At 39.3% G+C, this 20295-nt stretch overlaps 1 protein-coding gene across 4 annotated transcripts in view; it reads right to left on the bottom strand.

Moving 5' to 3' along the window:
* The window catches only part of LOC124003822 (inositol 1,4,5-trisphosphate receptor type 1), a 179561-nt gene that overhangs the window by 141685 nt on the left and 17581 nt on the right, over positions 1-20295 (bottom strand). For all 4 annotated transcript variants that reach the window (XM_046312419.1, XM_046312421.1, XM_046312422.1 and 1 more), the window contains exon 3: positions 14241-14311. In XM_046312419.1, the coding sequence (XP_046168375.1) occupies positions 14241-14311 (71 nt within the window). The remainder of the gene's footprint in view (positions 1-14240; positions 14312-20295) is intronic.

Genomic DNA, 20295 nt, shown 5'->3' with positions numbered 1-20295 from the left:
GCCCTGAAGCCTTCTTCACAACAATTGAACCGCTCTCCTTGAAATTCTTGATGATCTGATAAATGGATGATTTAGTTGCAATCTTACTGGAAGCAATATCCTTGCCTGTGAAGCCCTTTTTGTGCAAAGCAATGATAACGGCATACGTTTCCTTGCAGGTAACCATGATTGACAGAGGAAGAACAATGATTCCAAGCACCACCCTCCTTTTGAAGCTTCCAGTCTGTTATTCGAACTCAATCAGCATGACAGAGTGATCTCCAGCCTCGTCAACATTCACACCTGTGTTAGAGAGAATCACTGACATGTCAGCTGGTCCTTTTGTGGCAGGGCTGAAATGCAGTGGAAATGATTTTGGGGGATTCAGTTCATTTGCATGGCAAAGAGGGATTTAGAAATTAACTGCAATTCATCTGATCACTCTTCATAACATTCTGGAGTATATGCAAATTGCCATCATACAAACTGAAGCAGCAGACTTTGTGAAAATTAATATTTGTGTCATTCTCAAAACTTTTGGCCACAACTGCATGTGTGTAAAATACTTTTTTGAAGGTTGTACTGATTATTATGAGCTAAGCTAATTCCAGCTATGTGTGGAGCCATGTTTGTTGACATACAATGCATTATGGGTTTCACGTGATCGTCTGTCGGACCAAAGATGCTTTAACAAATTGAGGTGAGTAAGGGTTCACTCATTTTTTGAGAACTTCAGGAAGTGAATGGTGGGATGTGAACGATGGTAGACGACATCCCTTCAACATGCATACTATAAACAGACCAAACTCATCTTGTCTTCTCTTATTATCTTTGGTTTCTGTGAGGAAAAAAAATCATGGCTGCACGCTGAAACTAATCATCGTCGGATTACTTTCGATTACTAGAAAGTGTTTTATTATTTCGATCAATGGTGAGCTCACCCATGAGTTGATTAATTATACATAGTAATTGCTATTAGCTAATTCATATCGTAGTTTATGTCAACCGAGAGTTAGAAAATATGACTGCTTGAGTTGTGTCAATCTTTCCTCAGTTAGTGCTAGGACAAATGTAGCCTACATTTTTCCATTTGGATGATATAAACTGCTCACATTCTGGACTTAATTTTGTAAGGACTGTGTTTGTGTAAATAGTTTCTGAAAAAAAGTGTAGCCAGCTCAATTGATGATGATTGTTGCGTCATTTGAAAACTGCCCGTTCTAAATAAGCATTTTAAATAAGCATTCTAATCACTGTAGAACGATCACACGTGCGAAAGGGTTCGTGTCCTTGAGTAGCCCAGCCAGAGCCCAGACTTGAACCTGATCAAACATCCTTGGAGAGACCTGAAAATAGCTGCGCAGAGACACTCCCCATTCAAGCTGAGAAAGCTTGATAGGATCTGCAGAGAATATTGGGAGAAACTCCCCAAATACAGGTGTGCCAAGCTTGTGGTGCCATACCCAAAAAGACTCAAGGCTGTAATCGCTGCCAAAGGTGCTTCAACAAAGCACTGATTAAAGGGTCAGAATACTTATGTAAATGTGATCAGTTTTCTATTTTTAATATATTTACAAACATTTCAAGAAACCTGTTTTAACTTTTTTATCATGAGGTATTGGGTGTAGATTGATGAGGGGGAAAAAAATGTAATCAATTTTAGAATGAGGCTGTAACGTAACAAAACATGAGAAAAGTCAAGGGGTCAGAATACTTTCCAAATGCACTGTATATTGTACTGGAAAAATTCAGTTATAAATTATTTTGTCTTAGTTAAAAAGAAATTGCCCTCTAGTAGACTTTGATTAAATGTCACCTTTATCGCTTGAATCTTATGACATTCAGGACCAGAAAGTCACTTTCTGAGCAGTACTACAGTGGGAAAATATGTATGGAAGGTTTTGTTCACATTAAAAAGGGTGCTGTCAAAAAGTGATTACATTCAAATGGATTTGCCCTATTGTGCCATAGTAACAACTAATGTGTATACTAGGGTTAGGCGGTATACATATGTTTTATTCCCAGGCAATGGATGAGTCTCGAAGCTATTCAATGGCTTCCTTCCCTTGCCTAACCTCTCCTTTACCTCACTGCCAGGTGAAAATCATATGCTGAAGACATTACCACAACACACCTGGTAACTAGGCCCTGTATTCTAAACGTCTGGTTTGAGCCTGTGAATAGCTGCTTAATCACCTAGTACACATCCATGTAAACAACTTTAGCTGTGACGAGGAAGAAAGCAGGATGAAGGGAGGAGAGTGAAACAGACAAAACCAGCCACGGACACTGATCCCACTAATGTCTTCCACATGCTCTCACATTGTTGTTCACCAATAAATGTTTTAAAATGGCACAAACTAACTTTTTTTCTCTGGCCCTTCTCTGGTATTTTAGGTGGAACAAAAAGGTTCTAATCTTGTTCATTGTCAATTACCTTAGAAACAGAGTCGGTCCTGATTTAGAGAACACGTTTCTCCTGAGAAGACGGTAATGAGAGTTTTGAGAGAGATCATTGTGGAACGGAGCTAGCTTAATATACTGCAACAAAAGGTGGACATTATAACTGTGTTCAAGAGAGGAATGGATGGGTCATCTCAGGCAACAACAACATTTTGAACTGCTACAGACCTAGGTCTACAAAGCACAGACCATTCACTGAATAAAGGAAAACTGAACAGTATGAGATGGGTTTGTCACATGATGGAATGTAGTTTAGTCTGCAACTTGAAACAGAATAAAGATACATCTGTCAACACAACACCCCCACACCTTATTTGTTCCATAACACACAACCCTGCAATCACGCCTGGCTTCTTAGCAGTTATGGAAGGGGAGGAATAGGAGTTTTAACATGGTCACTTTGAGATGTAGTAGCCCAGCCGTTTCAGCACCTGAGCGTGTATGGTTTGCTGAGCTGCAGCGACATGGGCATAATGTATGACATGGGTGTAAGTTTGTGTAAGTGCATGAGTGTGTGTCAAATGAATGCCCTTGCACACATTAGAGTCTGTGTGTCTCTAACTGTGTGCGTGCTCCATGCTTGCAGATGTGTGCATGTGTTTGCCTACATATGTGTGTGCGTGCGTGAATGTGTGTGTGCATGTGTGCTTAGGTGAGGGAGTGTGTATAAATTGCTTCTGCTTACATTGGAAGGAAATGGTATGCATACCTCGGCAGTTAGGCCTGGTGGCCAGGGCTCGTCTGGCCCTCATCCAGCAGCAGGCTAAAGTAAGGAGGATTATATCCACCGTCTCTCAGAGCAACAACACTGCATCCCTCACAACACAGTATTTACCTTTTACTATTATTTTCTCTGAGGAAAAACTCTCCAAAAAATGACACAGAAGTGGACAGTGCAGATGTTCCCCTTCAGCAGAAATCTAGGATCAGCTCACCCTCCTCAAATCCTAACCATAACCATTAAGGAGGGGAAATGTGAAACTGACCTAAGATCAGTGTCTGTCTCATGGTAACACCATCCTACACCGGAGGCCATCCGGCAGACACACGATACCTCCCCAAGGAAGTCTTAAATAAGCACTTCCCAACCCGAAGTTTGGGGAGAGAAAAGGAAGTACAGTATCTCCCACAGAGGGTGTACAGCGGTTTTAGGTATTTGGCTAATGTTAAAAACAATAGGAAGAGACCATTTCTTATTAATTTTAACATCTGAAAAAAAAAACAATAAACCCATAAAACAGAATGGAAATGACAGTATAATAAATGAATCTGTTTTTGGAGTCACAGTAGGCTACATCTGTGACCCCAAAAAGGCTACATCCCTCCTGGCTAGCATATGTTATTGTTCAACAACAATGCACTGACTGTTGGAATACAGGCTACATCAGGTCACAGCACTGGTTGAAGACTTACATGACACACAAGCCCAAATCTTCCTGAAGTGAGTGCACACATTCCCTCACCCTCAAGGATTGGCAAACATTGGATTGGTGTAAAAAAAAATATATATAAAAAAAAACACAGTAATACAATGCTTTCCAATCTGTAAGGGTAAGTGAGCAAATGTGTTTCATAAAGAAAAGGAGAAATGAAATTGGGCAACAGTCTTTCAACAAATCCTATTCAAAAAGGGGGGAGGGAGCCACTATAGCCCACAGCCATCACAGGAGCATGACAACGCCACTCTCTCTGCCTCTAAATTCAATTTCAATTTAAGGGCTTTATTGGCATGGGAAACATATGTTAACATTTCCAAAGCAAGTGAAGTATATAATGAACAAAAGTGAAATAAATTCAAATTAACAGTAAACATTACACTAACAAAAGTTCCAAAAGAATAAAGACATTTCAAATGTTATATTATCTGAAAATAGGGAAAGGGACAATGAATAAACATAAATATGGGTTGTATTTACAATGGTGTTTGTTCTTCACTGTTTGCCCTTTTCTTGTGGCAACAGGTCACAAATCTTGCTGCTGTGATGGCACACTGGTATTTCACCCAGTAAATATGAGAGTTTATCAGAATTGGATTTGTTTTCAAATTCTTTGTGTGTCTGTAATATGAGGGAAATATGTGTCAATGGACATACATTTGGCAGGAGGTTAAGAAGTGCAGCTCAGTTTACACCTAATTTTGTGGGCAGTGTGCACATAGCCAGTCTTCGAGAGCCAGGTCTGCCTATGGCGGCCTTTCTCAATAGCAAGGCTATGCTGACTGAGTCTGTATATAGTCAAAGCTTTCCTTAAGTTTGGGTCAGTCACAGTGGTCAGGTATTCTGGCATTGTTTACTCTCGGTTTTGGGCCAAATAGCATTCTAGTTTGCTCAGTTTTTTTATTAAATTCTTTCCAATGTGTTGAGTAATTATCTTTTTGTTCTCATGATTTGGTTGGATCTAATCGTGTTGCTGTCCTGGGGCTGTGTGGGGTCTGTTTGTGTTTATGAACAGAGCCCCAGGACCAGCTTGCTTGGGGGACTCTTCTACAGGTTCATCTCTCTGTATGTGATGGCTTTGTTATGTGAGGTTCAGGAATCGCTTCCTTTTAGGTGGAATAGTAGAATTTAACATCTCTTTTCACTATTTTGATAATTAGCGGGTATTGGCCTAATTCTGTTCTGCATGCATTATTTGGTGTTTTACATTGTACACAGGGGATATTTTTTGCAGAATTCTGCATGCTGCATGATTCTCAATTTGGGGTTTGTCCCATTTTGTGAATTCTTGGTTGGTGAGCGGACCCCAGACCTCACAATCATAAAGGGCAATGGGTTCTATAACTGATTAAAGGATTTTTAGCCAGATCCTAATCGTTATGTCAAATTTTGTGTTCCTTTTGATGGCATAGAAGGCCCTTTGTGCAAGTTACATGTGGCGCAGATGTTTAGGCCAAGGTATATATCGCTTGTGTCATCTAGGGCAACGGTGTCTAGATGGAATTTGTATTTGTGGTCCTGGCAACTGTACCTTTTTTGGAACACCAGTATTTTTGTCTTACGGAGATTTACTGTCAGGGCCCAGGTCTGACAGATCTGTGCAGAAGATATAGGTGTTGCTGTTGGCCCTCCTTGGTTGGGGACAGAAGAACCAGATAATCAGCAAACAGTCGACATTTGACTTCAGATTCTAAGGTGAGGCCGGGTGCTGCACTGTTCTAGTGCCATCGCCAATTCGTTGAAATACAGTTGAAGTCGGAAGTTTACATACTCATTTTTCACAATTCCTGACATTTAATCCTTGTAAAAATTCCCTGTTTTAGGTCAGTTAGGATCACCACTTTATTATAAGAATGTGAAATGTCAGAAAAATTGTAGAGAGAATGACTTATTTTATTTCACATTCCCAGTGGGTCAGAAGTTTACGTACACTCAATTAGTATTTGGTAGCATTGCCTTTAAATTGTTTAAACTTGGGGCAAACATTTTGGGTAGCCTTCTACAAGCTTCCCACAATAAGTTGGGTGACTTTTGGCCCATTCCTCTTGACAGAGCTTGTGTAAATGAGTCACGTTTGTAGGCCTCCTTGGTCACACACTTTTTCAGTTCTGCCCACAAATGTTCTATTTGATTGAGGTCTGGGCTTTGTGATGGCCACTCCAACACCTTGACATTGTTGACCTTAAGCCATTTTGGAAGTATGCTTGGGGTCATTGTCCATTTGGAAGACCCATTTGCGACCAACCGTTAACTTCCTAACTGATGTCTTGAGATATTGATTCAAAATATCCACAATTTTCCTCCCTCACGATGCCATCTATTTTGTGAAGTGCACCAGTCCCTCCTGCAGCAAAGCACCCCCACAACATGACGCTGCCACCCCCGTGCTTAACGGTTGGGACGGAGTTCTTCAGCTTGCAAGCTTCACTCTTTTTCCTCCAAACATAACAATGGCCAAACAGTTTTATTTTTGTTTCATCAGACCAGAGGTACTTTCTCCAAAAAGTATGAGTTTTGTCCCCATGTGCAGTTGCAAACCGTGGTCTGGCTTTTTATGTCGGTTTTCTGAGCAGTGGCTTCTTCCTTGCTGAGCAGCCTTTCAGATTAGGTCGATATAGGACTCGCTTTACTGTGGATATAGATACCTTTGTACCCGTTTCCTCCAGCATGTTCACAAGGTCCTTTGCTGTTATTCTGGGATTGATTTGCACTTTTTGAACCAAAGTACCTTCATCTCTAGGAGACAGAACGCGTCTCCTTCCTGAGCGGTATGATGGCTGCATGGTTCCATGGTGTTTATACTTGTGTGCTATTGTTTGTACAGATGAACGTGGTACCTTCAGGCATTTGGAAATTGCTCCCAAGGATGAACCAGGCTTGTGGAGGTCTACAATTCCTTTAGATTTTCCCATGATGTCAAGCAAAGACGCACTGATTTTGAAGGTATGCCTTGAAATGTATTCACAGGTACACCTCCAAATGGCTCAAATTATATCAATTAGCCTATCAGAAACTTCTAAAGCCATGACATAATTTTCTGGAATTTTCCAAGCTGTTTAAAAGGCACAGTCAACTTAGTGTATGTAAACTTCTGACCCACTGGAATTGTGATTGAGGTCAACCGATTATGATTTTTCAACAACGATATTGATTATTTGAGGACCAAAAAAAAGACGATACCGATTAAAATCGGCCCATATATATATATATATATATATATATTTGTAATAATGACAATTACAAAAATACTGAATGAACACTTATTTTAACTTAATATAATCAATTTAGTCTCAAATAAATAATGAAACATGTTCAATTTAGTTTTAATAATGCAAAAAGAAACTGTCGGAGAAGTGCAATATTTGCCATTTGAAAAAGCTAACGTTTAAGTTCCTTGCTCAGAACATATGAAAGGTGGTGGTTCCTTTTAACATGAGTCTTCAATATTCCCAGGTAAGAAGTTTTAGATTGTAGTTATTATAGGAATTATTAGGACTATTTTTATTTTACCTTTATTTTACTAGGCAAGTCAGTTAAGAACAAATTCTTATTTTCAATGACGGCCTAGGAACAGTGGGTTAACTGCCTGTTCAGGGGCAGAACGACAGATTTTGTACCTTGTCAGCTCGGGGATTTGAACTTGGGAGTTGATAGTCAAACAGCGCAATGTTTGAAGCACAGCGAAGAGCTGCTGGCAAATGCAGGAATGTTCTGTTTGAATGAATGCTTACGAGCCTGCTGCTTCCTACCACAGCTCAGTCAGACTGCTCTATCAAATCATAGACTTAATTCAAATATAATAAACACAAAGAAATACGAGCCTTAGGTCATTAATGTTGTCAAATCTGGAAACGATAATTTTGAAAACAAAACGTTTATTCTTTCAGTGAAACACAGAACCGATCCATATTTTATCTAACAGGTGGCATCCCTAAGTCTAAATATTGCTGTTACATTGCACAACTTTCAATGTTATGTCATAATTATGTACAATTCTGGCAAATAAATGACGGTCTTTGTTAGGAAGAAATGGTTCACACAGTTCACATCGAGCCAGGCGGCCCAAACTGCTGCATATACCTTGACACTGTTTGCACAGAATGCAAGAGAAGTGACACAATTTCCCTAGTTAAAATAAATTCATGTTAGCAGGCAATATTAAACTAAATATGCAGGTTTAAAAATATATACTGTATTGATTTGAAGAAAGGCATTGATGTTTATGATTAAGTACACATTGGTGCAATGACAGTACTTTTTTTGCGAATGCGCTTGTTAAAATCATCACCGTTTGGCGAAGTAGGCTGTGATTCAATTATAAATTAACAGGCACCGCATCGATTATATGCAACGCAGGACAAGCTAGATAAACTAGTAATATCATCAACCATGTGTAGTTAACTGGTGATTATGTTTAAGATTGATTGTTTTTTATAAGATAAGTTTAATGCTAGCTAGCAACTTAACTTGGCTCCTTGCTGCACTCGCGTAACAGGTAGTCAGCCTGCCACGCATTCTCCTCATTGAGTGCAATATAATCGGACATAAACGTGTCCAAAAATGCAGATTGTTATGAAAACTTGATATCGGCCCTATTTAAATCGGTGGACCTCTAATTGTGATACAGTGAATTATAAGTGAAATAATATGTCTGTAAACAATTGTTGAAAAAATGACTTGTGTCATGCACAAAGTAGATGTCCTAACCGACTTGCCAAAACTATAGTTTGTTAACAAGAAATGTGTGGAGTGGTTGAAAAAACGAGTTGTAATGACTCCAACCTAAGTGTAAACTTCCAACTTCAACTGTATGTTGAAGAGGTGGGGCTTAAGATGCATCCCTGTCTCACCCCACAGCCCTGTGGAAAGAAATGTGTGTGTTTGTTGCCAATTTTAACTGAACACTTGTTTGTGTACATGGATTTTATAATGTTGTATGTTTTCCCCCCAACACCACTTTCCATCCATTTGTATAGCAGACCCTAATGCCAAAAGGAGTCAAAAGCTTTTTTGAAATCAACAAAGCATGAGAAGACGTTGCCTTTGTTCAGGGTGTGCAGGGTGAATACATGATCTGTCGTAGGGTAATTTGGTAAAAAGCCAATTTGACATTTGCTCAGTACATTGTTTTCACAAAGGAAATGTACAAGTCTGCTGTTAATAATAATAATAATAATGCAGAGGATTTTCCCACGGATGTTGTTGAAGGATAACCCACGGTAGTTATTGGGGTCAAATTTGTCTCCACTTTTGTGGATTGGGGTTACTAGTCCTTGGTTCCAAATATTGTGGAAGATGCCAGAGCTAAGGATGATGTTTAAGAGTTTAAGTATTGCCAATTGGAATTTGTGGTCTGTATATTTTATCATTTCATTGAGGATACCATCAACACCACAGTTGTTTTTGGGTTGGAGGGTTTGTATTTTGTCCTGTATTTCATTCAATGTAATTGGAGAGTCCAGTGGGTTCTGGTAGTCTTTAATAGTTGATTCTAAGATTTGTATTTGATCATGTATATGTTGTTGCGGTTTGTTCTTTCTTATAGGGCCATAAAGATTGAAGAAGTGGATTACCTATACATTCAGGTTTGGATCGATAACTCTGTGTTGTTTGGTCTCGCTCTCCCTCCCGCCCTCTCATGATAACAAGTGTCACCAACACATGTCATCACCACCAGTAAATGAGTCCATGTAGGAGGGGTTACCATGGCCACTTTGACCACTTAGTGAGAGTGCACACACAGACACAAGCATGCACAAAGATAACTTGACTCCACACACACACACACACACACACACACACACACACACACACACACACACACACACACACACACACACACACACACACACACACACACACACACACACACACAGAGAAGCTTTTGGTAACAGTCTCCTAGGAGGAGATAAATTCAGAGAACTTCTCTGGGACATCAAAGACACAATTGTCATTCAGTGTATTCTGAGGAGACCCAAGCTTTATGGGTTATAAATACAGTACAAATATCTAGACTGCAGCTAATGGTCACAACGTATGATAGACAGAGCCCCACTCGCATTAAACCACATCATGTAATGTAGCAACTAACTCCCAGTATGAGTGGAATGCAAGTTAGTCTCAATGCCTTACAGCCATGCTTAAACATCCTCATTAACTCCTCACGGGGTGACACTTACTTATACAATCCTTTGATTACTGCAGAGTTACATCATACTTTTCTCACCTCCTCTGTGATAATTAGACACCAACACAGCCGAATGCTAAAACAAATAGATGGAACATCCAACTAAATCCAGACTAAAAAGATGAACATACTGTATTTTATTAGACAGATTTTGTGGTGTACATGTAAGTGATAATGCCCTATAGGAAGCCGGTGTTGGGAGAATATTGGCATCGGTGTTGTTAGAACCAAGACCAAGTCGAGGACCGGCAAACGGTGCCAATACAACGGGTTACCAACATATTCAAATAATGATTGAAATATTTCCAATAAAAACGTTATTTTGATAAATGTATTTATACTAGTTCATCCTTCCACAAAATATAGTCCTGACACTAATCTATGGTTTCTACACAAGCCGGCTAGTTATTCGTTCTATCGGTTGCCAGAGACGCGACCCAGTCATTCAGTCTTTTTGTTCTTTACCTACGGACATGATCCAGTTGTTTGTTCTAAATGTTTCATAGCCATACTAGCTGGCAACGTTCTTATCCCTTGCTTGCTAGCTAACCAAATTAGTCACTTCAAACAGTGCAGCCAGAATAACAGCAGTAGCTGCATTTGCATAAACTGTTTTGTAGTGAAATTTATTTGGATGCCCCCATTACAATGAGATAAATGTGAGAGAGCACATAGAAAAATGTGCTCTCTCGTCAGGACACTTTTGTTCAGAGAAGCTAGGCAACAACAAAGGTAACAAACCTTTGTATATTTGACTCACCACCTGGATCCGGTTCTATGTAGCAAAATTTTAAATGTTTATTTTTTTATTTTTAACATTGGATAAAAGTAGAGACTCGGAGCTACAAAATTGTATATCATACACAGCATTTTTGAGGAACAATGGGAAAGTAATTGTTTTGAAGGGTGATACACTTGTAAAGTCACCTTTGATTAAAAAGGGCCTTTGAATGTTTTGGTGACTACTGGAGAGCTCTTCTTTGTCTACACCCATTCAGCATTGTTCACACCCTCTTAAGCCAGCCCCACCCTTCTCTTTAAGGATTCTAACCTGACTTGAAACTTGAGTGAGGTGCACATGTACAGTACATAAACAGATGCATGCACCATATATTTATGTGGTGGACACTTGATACAGTCACATGATATTGTTGTGGTACGTAACAAAGTCATGTTACGACCACAGATATCAATATTAATTTTATATGTCAATATTCTGCTAAGTCTTGCTAAGTGGATGGGTCTCTACAGAAGGTGCAAACGGTACAGACAAATGGTTACTTGCATAGTAGCAATATCAAAAATAGTGTCAAAATAAAATACAGTATGTACAAGAACAAGATCAATAATTATATCAGTGATAGATGAGTTGGTTATAGGCATACAATCAGCGGTAAAGTGGCTGAGCAGCAGGATAAAAATAATAATAATAGTAGCAGCAACGTATGGCGTGTGTGTTAGGAGAGAATCATTTGAATAGAGGCACTGCAGATACTGCTGATGACTGGTTCGTCCAAACCATGCATGAACAAGGGAATCTAGATTCGGAGAACCTGTTTTGGTTCTGCCCTCGACTTTGCTGTAGGGTATGTGATGTCCATAGCCTCTGTTCACAAAACTCCCTGATCTTCTCAAAGAGATACATTTGTCTAGCTGTGTCCACTTTGGTCTTTCTGAAGCACTGCTTGATGAGCCCGAAACACCAGTCGGGGGCAAACATGGTGTGGCCTGTGATCAGGAAGTGAAGGTCCAGACTGGTGGAGCTTATTCATACCAGGCACAATACCAGAGCACAAACTTGTTCTGGTTTTGGCCACTGCAGTTATCACCATTCAGGTCCCCACGCAGTTCCCCAACTGTGTAGTTGGTGAACAAATGGTGCATGTCGTCGATACCTGCGCTGCTGCCTTTGCTTGCTTGGGCCAGCTCTCTTTTCGATGGAAGGCATTCGACCATTCTCCTTGTATGACTGGTGGAGAAGAGTAAGGCTGGTTCTACTGATGTTGAGAGACAAATATTTTAGCATTATTATACAATAGATGAGAAATGGCATTCTGAGATAACATCGCTACACGTAACGTTAGATAGCTAGCTAGCCATCTAACATCAGCTGGCTAGCTAACTGCAAGCTTTAGATAGCAATACAAACCGATTGTCAGATACCTAAAGGTAACCAAATAGGTTCAATGTTAGCTCGCTAACATTAGGCTATAACTAGCAATGTGAAATGGCATTCTGAGAAAACATCACTAACGATACACACAATTCATACACATAAATGAATGTTAGCTAGCAAGCCAGCAATCTAATCTCAGCTAAAAGCAAGTTTTAACTTGGTCTTATGTTTAGTCAAGTTAATGTTAGCTAGCTAAAAATATGAACTATAATCCCAGTCCATAAAGGAACGTTACTAGCAATACAAACCAATTGCCATAGCTAAAGTTAACCAAATAAGTTAGGTGCAATGTTAACGTTAGCTAGCAAGCTAACCATCGAACTCCAGCTGGCTAGCTAACAGCAAGCCTAAACTTGCAATGAAAAAAACTTCATGACAAAATTAGAAACGTATAATATCTGAAACTGTAGCTAGATTCTTACCCGTATACATGGATGAAAGCTTCACGGCAGACTACAACCCCTTTCATTAAATAAGACGTCCTGTGTCATTTCCATTTGGTTTGCAGTTTGTTTGGCCTGTTGTGTTCGACTGATTTCAAAACTTGGTCAACTTCTTCCGTGACAACACTGTTGATCGCTGTTTCTTCCCCATCACCGTCATCAGAAGACTCTACAATGTATTCTTCAATGAAAATGTTTTATTTAAAATCAGGGATTTCCTAATCATCCGATTCATTTTCAGTCAGAGTCAAGCATGGCACGATCGTCCTCCAGAAAGTAGCCCATCACAACTTTTTCCTACTGACCTTAGTCGATAGCGCTTGATAAATTCAAGGCAGCAATGTTATTGAGAGCAGTAGCAACATATTTGCAGTTCTTACGTTATATCTTTAGAAAAAAATGCAGTAGAAAGGATTATCTACACGTAACGAGCAGCTCATTTTATAGACACAAGATGCTACACCGCAGAACAATCTGAAACTCATCTCTCAGCATGTCCAGCCACTCATTTCCTCGGACAATTATGGCTAGCGGGAACGTTCCTGCTATTTCTTTGGCTAAACCAACTAAGCTCTTAATTTAACAACTTTATTCGTATTTACAGATTGCATAAAAGTTTGTTATTAAAGCAAATGAAAGTTCAAATGTTCGAGAAGGCATTTCTGCCAAAAACACATTTTGATTTTTTTTAAATGATGTTCAAAACAGCTCTCCTGTGAATTTGTGACTTGCGACATACGCCTAGTTTCCTGAATCAGTCCACATATATCTAAGAAAACGATGCCAGCTGATTCATGATTTTGACTGACTGAGAAATGCTGCCTACCTGCCAGTCTCGCCCTGACAGAAATGTGAATTAATGTCTAGATACTTTTAGGCATTTTAACATCATAGATTTAGCCGGTGGTAACATGTGGAATAGACAATGGCTGGAATGATGTTTTAACCAATCAGCATTCCGGATTAAACCCACCCGTTGTATAAAAAGACACACAGGCGACAGTCACAGCCTGACACACTCACATTGCACATCAGCTTTGTAGGCCAAAAATGTTCCATGGGTGGTAATGACCCCTGACCTGAGACTTAAAGGTCGTGAGTTCAGTTGTACTTCCTGTTATGGGGATAGAAATAACCCAACAGCTAGAGATATATCTCCCTTCATGAGCCTCAATATGTTCCTATTCTCACAGAATCACATCTAAGCAGGAAACATAGACAAGATGACACACACACACACACACACACACACACACACACACACACACACACACACACACACACACACACACACACACACACACACACACACACACACACACACACACACACACACACACACACACACACACACACACACTGTCAAAGAGAGCAGCACTTTTTGAAGTCTATGTGGACAGGGAGGGATACTGGCGCTATCACCAGAGAAACGCAGTGTAATACAAGAAGAAACATCTCCAGTGGAAAACACTGTGTAAACAGGCTGGATTTACTGAGGTGACGTGGTGCTGCGTAAGCTGCTATAGTAGAAAGAGGGGAGTATACCATTCTCTTACCTCTGAACTTTTTTGGGGGGTTGTTAAGGTCCCCTGTGTCGGGCTGTACCACACAGCGGTCATCTACCAGCCTGTGGAGAGAAGAGACAACGACCGATGTCAATCATGGACGGATATCAATCATGGACAAGTCAGAAACACAGATAGTCCACATACACTCTTAACATGCCAATGAACACAAACCGTTTCAATATACTAGATACGTTCATGCACACATTCAAATGTGCACTCACACAGCTCTCTTTATTTTTAATATATAACCCCCTGGCTCTAAACAAATGTGTCTCGTTTCAGGAAACTAGGTGTATGTTGCACCTCACTACTTCACAGGAGAGGCATTTGAACGTAAACATGTATTTTTTTATCAAAATGTGTTTTTTTGGCAGAAATGTTTTCTGGAAAATGTGAATTTTCATGCCTTAATAACAAACTTGTAAATGCGAATAAAACAGTAAAATTACGAGCCTAGTTGGTTCAGCCACGGAAAAAGACAGGATCTTTCCCGCTAGCCATGAATGGCTGAGATAATGTATGGGCTGGACATGCCGAAAGTTGAGTTTGGATTGGTCTGCCATGTAGCACACTTGTCTATAACTTCTCAGTATGTGTAGGTAATCCCTTTCTAACACAGCTTTTTTGAAAGATATCACGAAGAACTGCAAAAGTGTCGCTAATGCACTCCACTTTATGGAGGACTGAGTTTTGAAATCAGTGGAATGTCCAGTGGAAGCAGAGTATGATAGCTAAGGAGAAAATTCTGGTTTTTGATTGCAAATATGCAGAGGGAGTCAAAGAAGAACACACAGAAACTGATTGTATAAAACACCTGTCTCCGGATTACATCTTTAAACTAAGGGCAACCATGGCATCCGTGACAGAGAAGCGTTCATCCATGCACACAGGTAAGAGTCTAGCTAGCTACATTTTCAGATATTATACGTTTCTAATTTTGTCAGAAAGTTGTTTTCATTGCAAGTTAAAGAGTACTGTTAGCTAGCTAACGTTAGCTAGCTGGCTTGCTAGATAACGTTACGTGTACGATCAGTTGAGTAATATTATTCGTATCTCAGAGGCATTTGCATTGCTAGTTATAGCCTAATGTTAGCTAGCTAGCTAACATTGAACCTTGTTGGTTAGTTTTGGCTACCTGCAGATTCATGTAGGGCAGTAACATTATGAGTTGGGATTATGGTTCATTGTTTAGCTACAAAAGACTACACTATGCAAGTAACCATTTTACTGTCCATTTACACCTTCTGTATCCTGTTCTGTGACAAATAAACATATATATTTTATTTATTTGACATAGTGTGTGTTTACCAGAGACGGTAATGTGAAGAAAAACATGACCTGCACTCGTCAAATTAGGATATAACGTTAGGACAACAAGACAGTGTCCATGTCCTAAAATTCTCTGGTAGAATGCCCTGCTTTTATTTCGTCCCACTCTCAAGCTATTTTCTATAATTAGCTCGCCATTAACTTACAAATAATGATCCTGTTGTGAGGTTATTTTCCTGTAATACGAATACAAGTCAAGACGTTGTCAGCTATAATATGGTCATTAATTGAACTGGAATGCAGGTAACAAGCAAGAAACGAGCCAAAACATTGTTCAGAAAGTTGCTTTTAGTTGCCTGGTTTGCTAGACTGATATATACTAAATTCATTTTTAAAACGGATGGGTTTAATGGTGTTAAAATACACCAGTTACAGTGGTCCATCCTATAAAAGTTGCAGAGTAATGCGGCACAGCATGCATGGTGCCGCATAATTCTATGACACGTTATTTAAGTGCCAACCACTTACCATTAATGCTAGTTAGTGCTAGTTTGACCACCAGAAGGCATCTTTGAGAAGCATTTGATAGCCTTCAATAGTGGCTGTACTAGAGAATTTAAAAATGTTTTGTAAGAACATAGTATATGGGACTGATTAAAACATTTTGCTTAATTAAATTTGCTTAATATTATGGTGTTTCTATTCCAAGAAAAAACAAAAAACCCTCTGGGTTTCCGTTAGGATGGAACGCTGCACAATGTGATGGTAGGCTACAGTACTGGGCTATTTTGCTAAAGAATCCCCATCATGTCATGCGGGCACGTGGGAGACCGGAGATCAATTCTCCAATGGGGAGGAAGGAGTAGGCGGTACTTGTAAAAAAATATTTGTTCTTAACTGACTTTTCTCGTTAAATAAAGGCTGCACGAAGAGCATAACATTTCTACACCTGAATTGTAGTGTAACCAATAGCCAAACGGAGATTCAGTTAAAATAAAAATCTCATTGATTTATCAAGACCAGTCCCCAAGCTTGTCACAGAGCAGCATGAAACAGTGCTAAAACAGTTGTAGGCTATTGCTTCAAAACCTATTGCTTCTAACCTCAATATGCTCTTTAAATAAATAAGACCTACACCACATTACTCAACACCAGTGAGACTCATGTTGCCTACGGTAGGCCAAAACAAAATTGAAAAATATAATAATAATAATAATAAATGCCATTTAGCAGACGCTTTTATCCAAAGCAACTTACAGTCATGTGTGCATACATTCTACGTATGGGTGGTCCCGGGAATCGAACCCACTACCCTGGCATTACAAGCACCATGCTCTACCAACTGAGCTACAATTACATTTGGAGGATATTTCTGTAATTCAGTGATATTTATTCCCATAGTAATTCATTATGGATCCATAACTAAATACATGTCGGCATTTTGAAATAATATTTATATCATTATTTTATTAATGAAAGCATAAAGATGCCATTATTAGCTACATTGTTGTAGACTGGCACTAAGAACAGCAGGAACATTTCCCTAGTCAGCACCATTATTAGCGCAATGCCCCTTAAAGTGTTGCCCTGTGCTACCCAGTGTGGCGGGGGTCCACCCCCCTGCCCTTGTGCCTTGAACCTCGCACGCTTTCAGTGGACAAGTCCAGACCAGACAAGACCAGACAAGGCCAGACAGACATTTACAAACAGTTAGGTTGGAGTCATTAAAACAATTTTTTCAACCACTCCACACATTTCATGTTAAAAAACTATAGTTTTGACAAGTTGGTTAGGACATCTACTTTGTGCATGACAAGTAATTTTTCCAACAATTGTTTACAGACAGATTATTTCAGGGTATCACAATTCCAGTGGGTCAGAAGTTTACATACACTAAGTTGACTGTACCTTTAAACAGCTTGGAAAATTCCAGAAAATTATGTCATGGCTTTAGAAGAACATCACTTGAGTCAATTGGAGATGTACCGGTGGATCTATTTCAAGGCCTACCGTCAAACTCAGTACCTCTTTGCTTGAAATCATTGGAAAATCAAAACAAATCAGCCAATAAAAAAAAAGAAGATTGTAGAAGTCCACAAGTCTGGTTCATCCTTGGGAGCAATTTCCAAATGTCTGAAGTTAACACGTTCATCTGTACAAACAATAGTACGCAAGTATAAACACCATGGGACCACACAGCTGTCATACCACTCAGGAAGGAGACGCATTCTGTCTCCTAGAGATGAACATACTTTGGTGAGAAAAATGCAAATCAATCCCAGAGCAAAAACAAAGGACCTTGTGAACATGCTGGAGGAAACAGGTACAAAAGTTACTATATCCACAGTAAAACGAGTCCTATATTGACATAACCTGAAAGGCAGCTCAGCAAGGAAGAAGTCACTGCTCTAAAACCAACATAAAAAAGCCAGACTACAGTTTGCAACTGCACATGGGGACAAAGATCGTACTTTTTGGAGAAATGTACTCTGGTCTGATGAGCACGGGGGTGGCAGCATCATGTTGTGGGGGTGCTTTGTTGCAGGAGGGACTGGTGCACTTCACAAAATAGATGGCATTATGATGCTGGAAATTTATGTGGATATATAGAAGCAACATCTCAAGACATCAGTCAGGAAGTTAATGCTTGGTCAAAAATGAGTCTTCCAAATGGACGATGACCCCAAACATACTTCCAAAGTTGTGGAAAAATGGCTAAAGGACAACAAAGTCAAGGTATTAGAGTGTCCATCACAAAGCCCTGACCTCAATTCAATAGAACATTTGTGGACAGAACTGAAGAAGCGTGTGAGCAAGGAGGCCAAAACACCTGACTCAGTTACACCAGCTCAGTCAGGAGGAATGGGCCAAAATTCACCAAACTTATTGTGGGAAGCTTGTGGAGGGCTACCAGAAACATTTGACTCAACTTAAACAATGTAAAGGTAATGCTACCAAATACTAATTGAGTGTATGTAAACTTCTGACCCACTGGGAATGTAATGAAATAAATAAATGCTGAAATCAATCAATTATTCTGACATTTTACATTCTTAAAATAAAGTGGTGATTCGAAATGACCTAAGACAGGGAATGTTTACAAGGATTAAATGTCAGGAATTGTGAAAAACGGAGTTTAAATGTATATGTAAACTTCCGACTTCAACAGTATTATATATATATATATATATATATATATATATATATATATATATATATATATATATATATATTGTCCTGCTAATAACAGGGTTAAAAATATATCTGTGAGAATATCCAAGAGACTTATATAACTCTAAAGTAATAATACACATTTTGAAAATTGCGTTGTTTAAAAAAATAGCAATATTTTGGAGATTATTTTGTTTTCAAATAATGTAAAATGAGCAAGAAGGTCATTCTTGAACATGGGTAATACATTGTTACTAATTAGTAAATAAAGCCAGTTTGTCATTTAGAATTATTTATTTCTTTTGAGAAACCAAAAACCTACAGTTATCTCATTGGTCTCTCAGTCAAGGCCAGCACGGGTATTGAACCAGCATCTGTAGCATCAAAGCTTGCACCGCTATGCAATGTCTTAGACCGTTGCGCCACTCAGGCACTGCGACACAGCCCAGGATCAAACACAGATCTGTAGGGATGCCTGCACCACTCTGGAGGCCCTTATTCACTCTGTTTAGCACATGGCCTCACATGTGAATGCTTAAAGGATGGGTGGGGCTAAGGCTTAAGAGGGTGTGAACGATCCTGAATGGGTGTAGACAAAGAAGAGCTAGCTCTCGAGTAGGTGTACCGAATCATTCAAGGGCCATTTTCTCAAAAGTGGGGTTACAAGTTTATCAACTTCAAAGCAGAATTACTTTCCCATTGTTCCTAAACTGAAGTGTATGATATACCATTTTCTAGCTGTGAGTTTTTACTTTTATCCAATGTACAAAATACCATTTCAAATTTTGCTACATAAGATTGAATCGAGCCGGTGTATACATTTTTCCACATGGGTTATTCATATACAGTATTTGTAGGAAACCTGCAACTTTGCACATCGAGAGCTTGTAATTTTAACACAACAAGAAATTCCAGGTTAAGGGCTGGCAAGTAAGCATTTCATGGTAAGGTCTACACTTGTATTCGGCGCATGTGACAAATACATTTTGATTTGATCTAAGCACATTGTCAGCACGAGATCCTGCAATGAAGCACCATTGGACCCATAAAAAGTACACTGTGTTTTCAAAACGTTCAACTACAGAGCACTGTTTATCCTGACTCCCTTAGTCACTATTGTTAAACCAATCACATACTTGTGATTTCACTGTGATGTATCTTGATTCGCCGGTGCTCTTCCACAGTCCACACAATGATGAAGAAATGAGAGTTAGGATTAGTTGGCTGCTGCCAGTGGGTGGACAAGCTAGCATTCCTGTCGGTGACAAATTTAGCTTTTTACTGGCTCGGAATAAAGATTGCCTGGACTCCAGCCAGATCCCACATCCATCCTAGTCGTGTTCCTGTGGACTCGTGGAGTGTCCACACACATGATCAGTCGACTCAAGTAAAAGTCACCCAGTAAAATACTACTTGAGTAAAAGTCTAAAAGTATTTTTATTAAATATACTAAAGTATCAAAAGGAAATGTAATTGCAAAAATATACTTAAGTATAAAAAGTGAAAATAATAAAAAAATCCTTATATTAGGCAAACCAGATGGCACAATTATCTTGTTTTTTAAATTACGGATAGTCAGGGGCACACGCCAGCACTCAGATAT

This window comes from Oncorhynchus gorbuscha, linkage group LG18 (genome assembly GCF_021184085.1).
Source record: "Oncorhynchus gorbuscha isolate QuinsamMale2020 ecotype Even-year linkage group LG18, OgorEven_v1.0, whole genome shotgun sequence".
Taxonomy (NCBI): domain Eukaryota; kingdom Metazoa; phylum Chordata; class Actinopteri; order Salmoniformes; family Salmonidae; genus Oncorhynchus; species Oncorhynchus gorbuscha.
The sequence above is the reverse complement of the archived record's forward strand: the minus strand, read 5'-3'. Positions and strand labels throughout refer to the sequence as shown.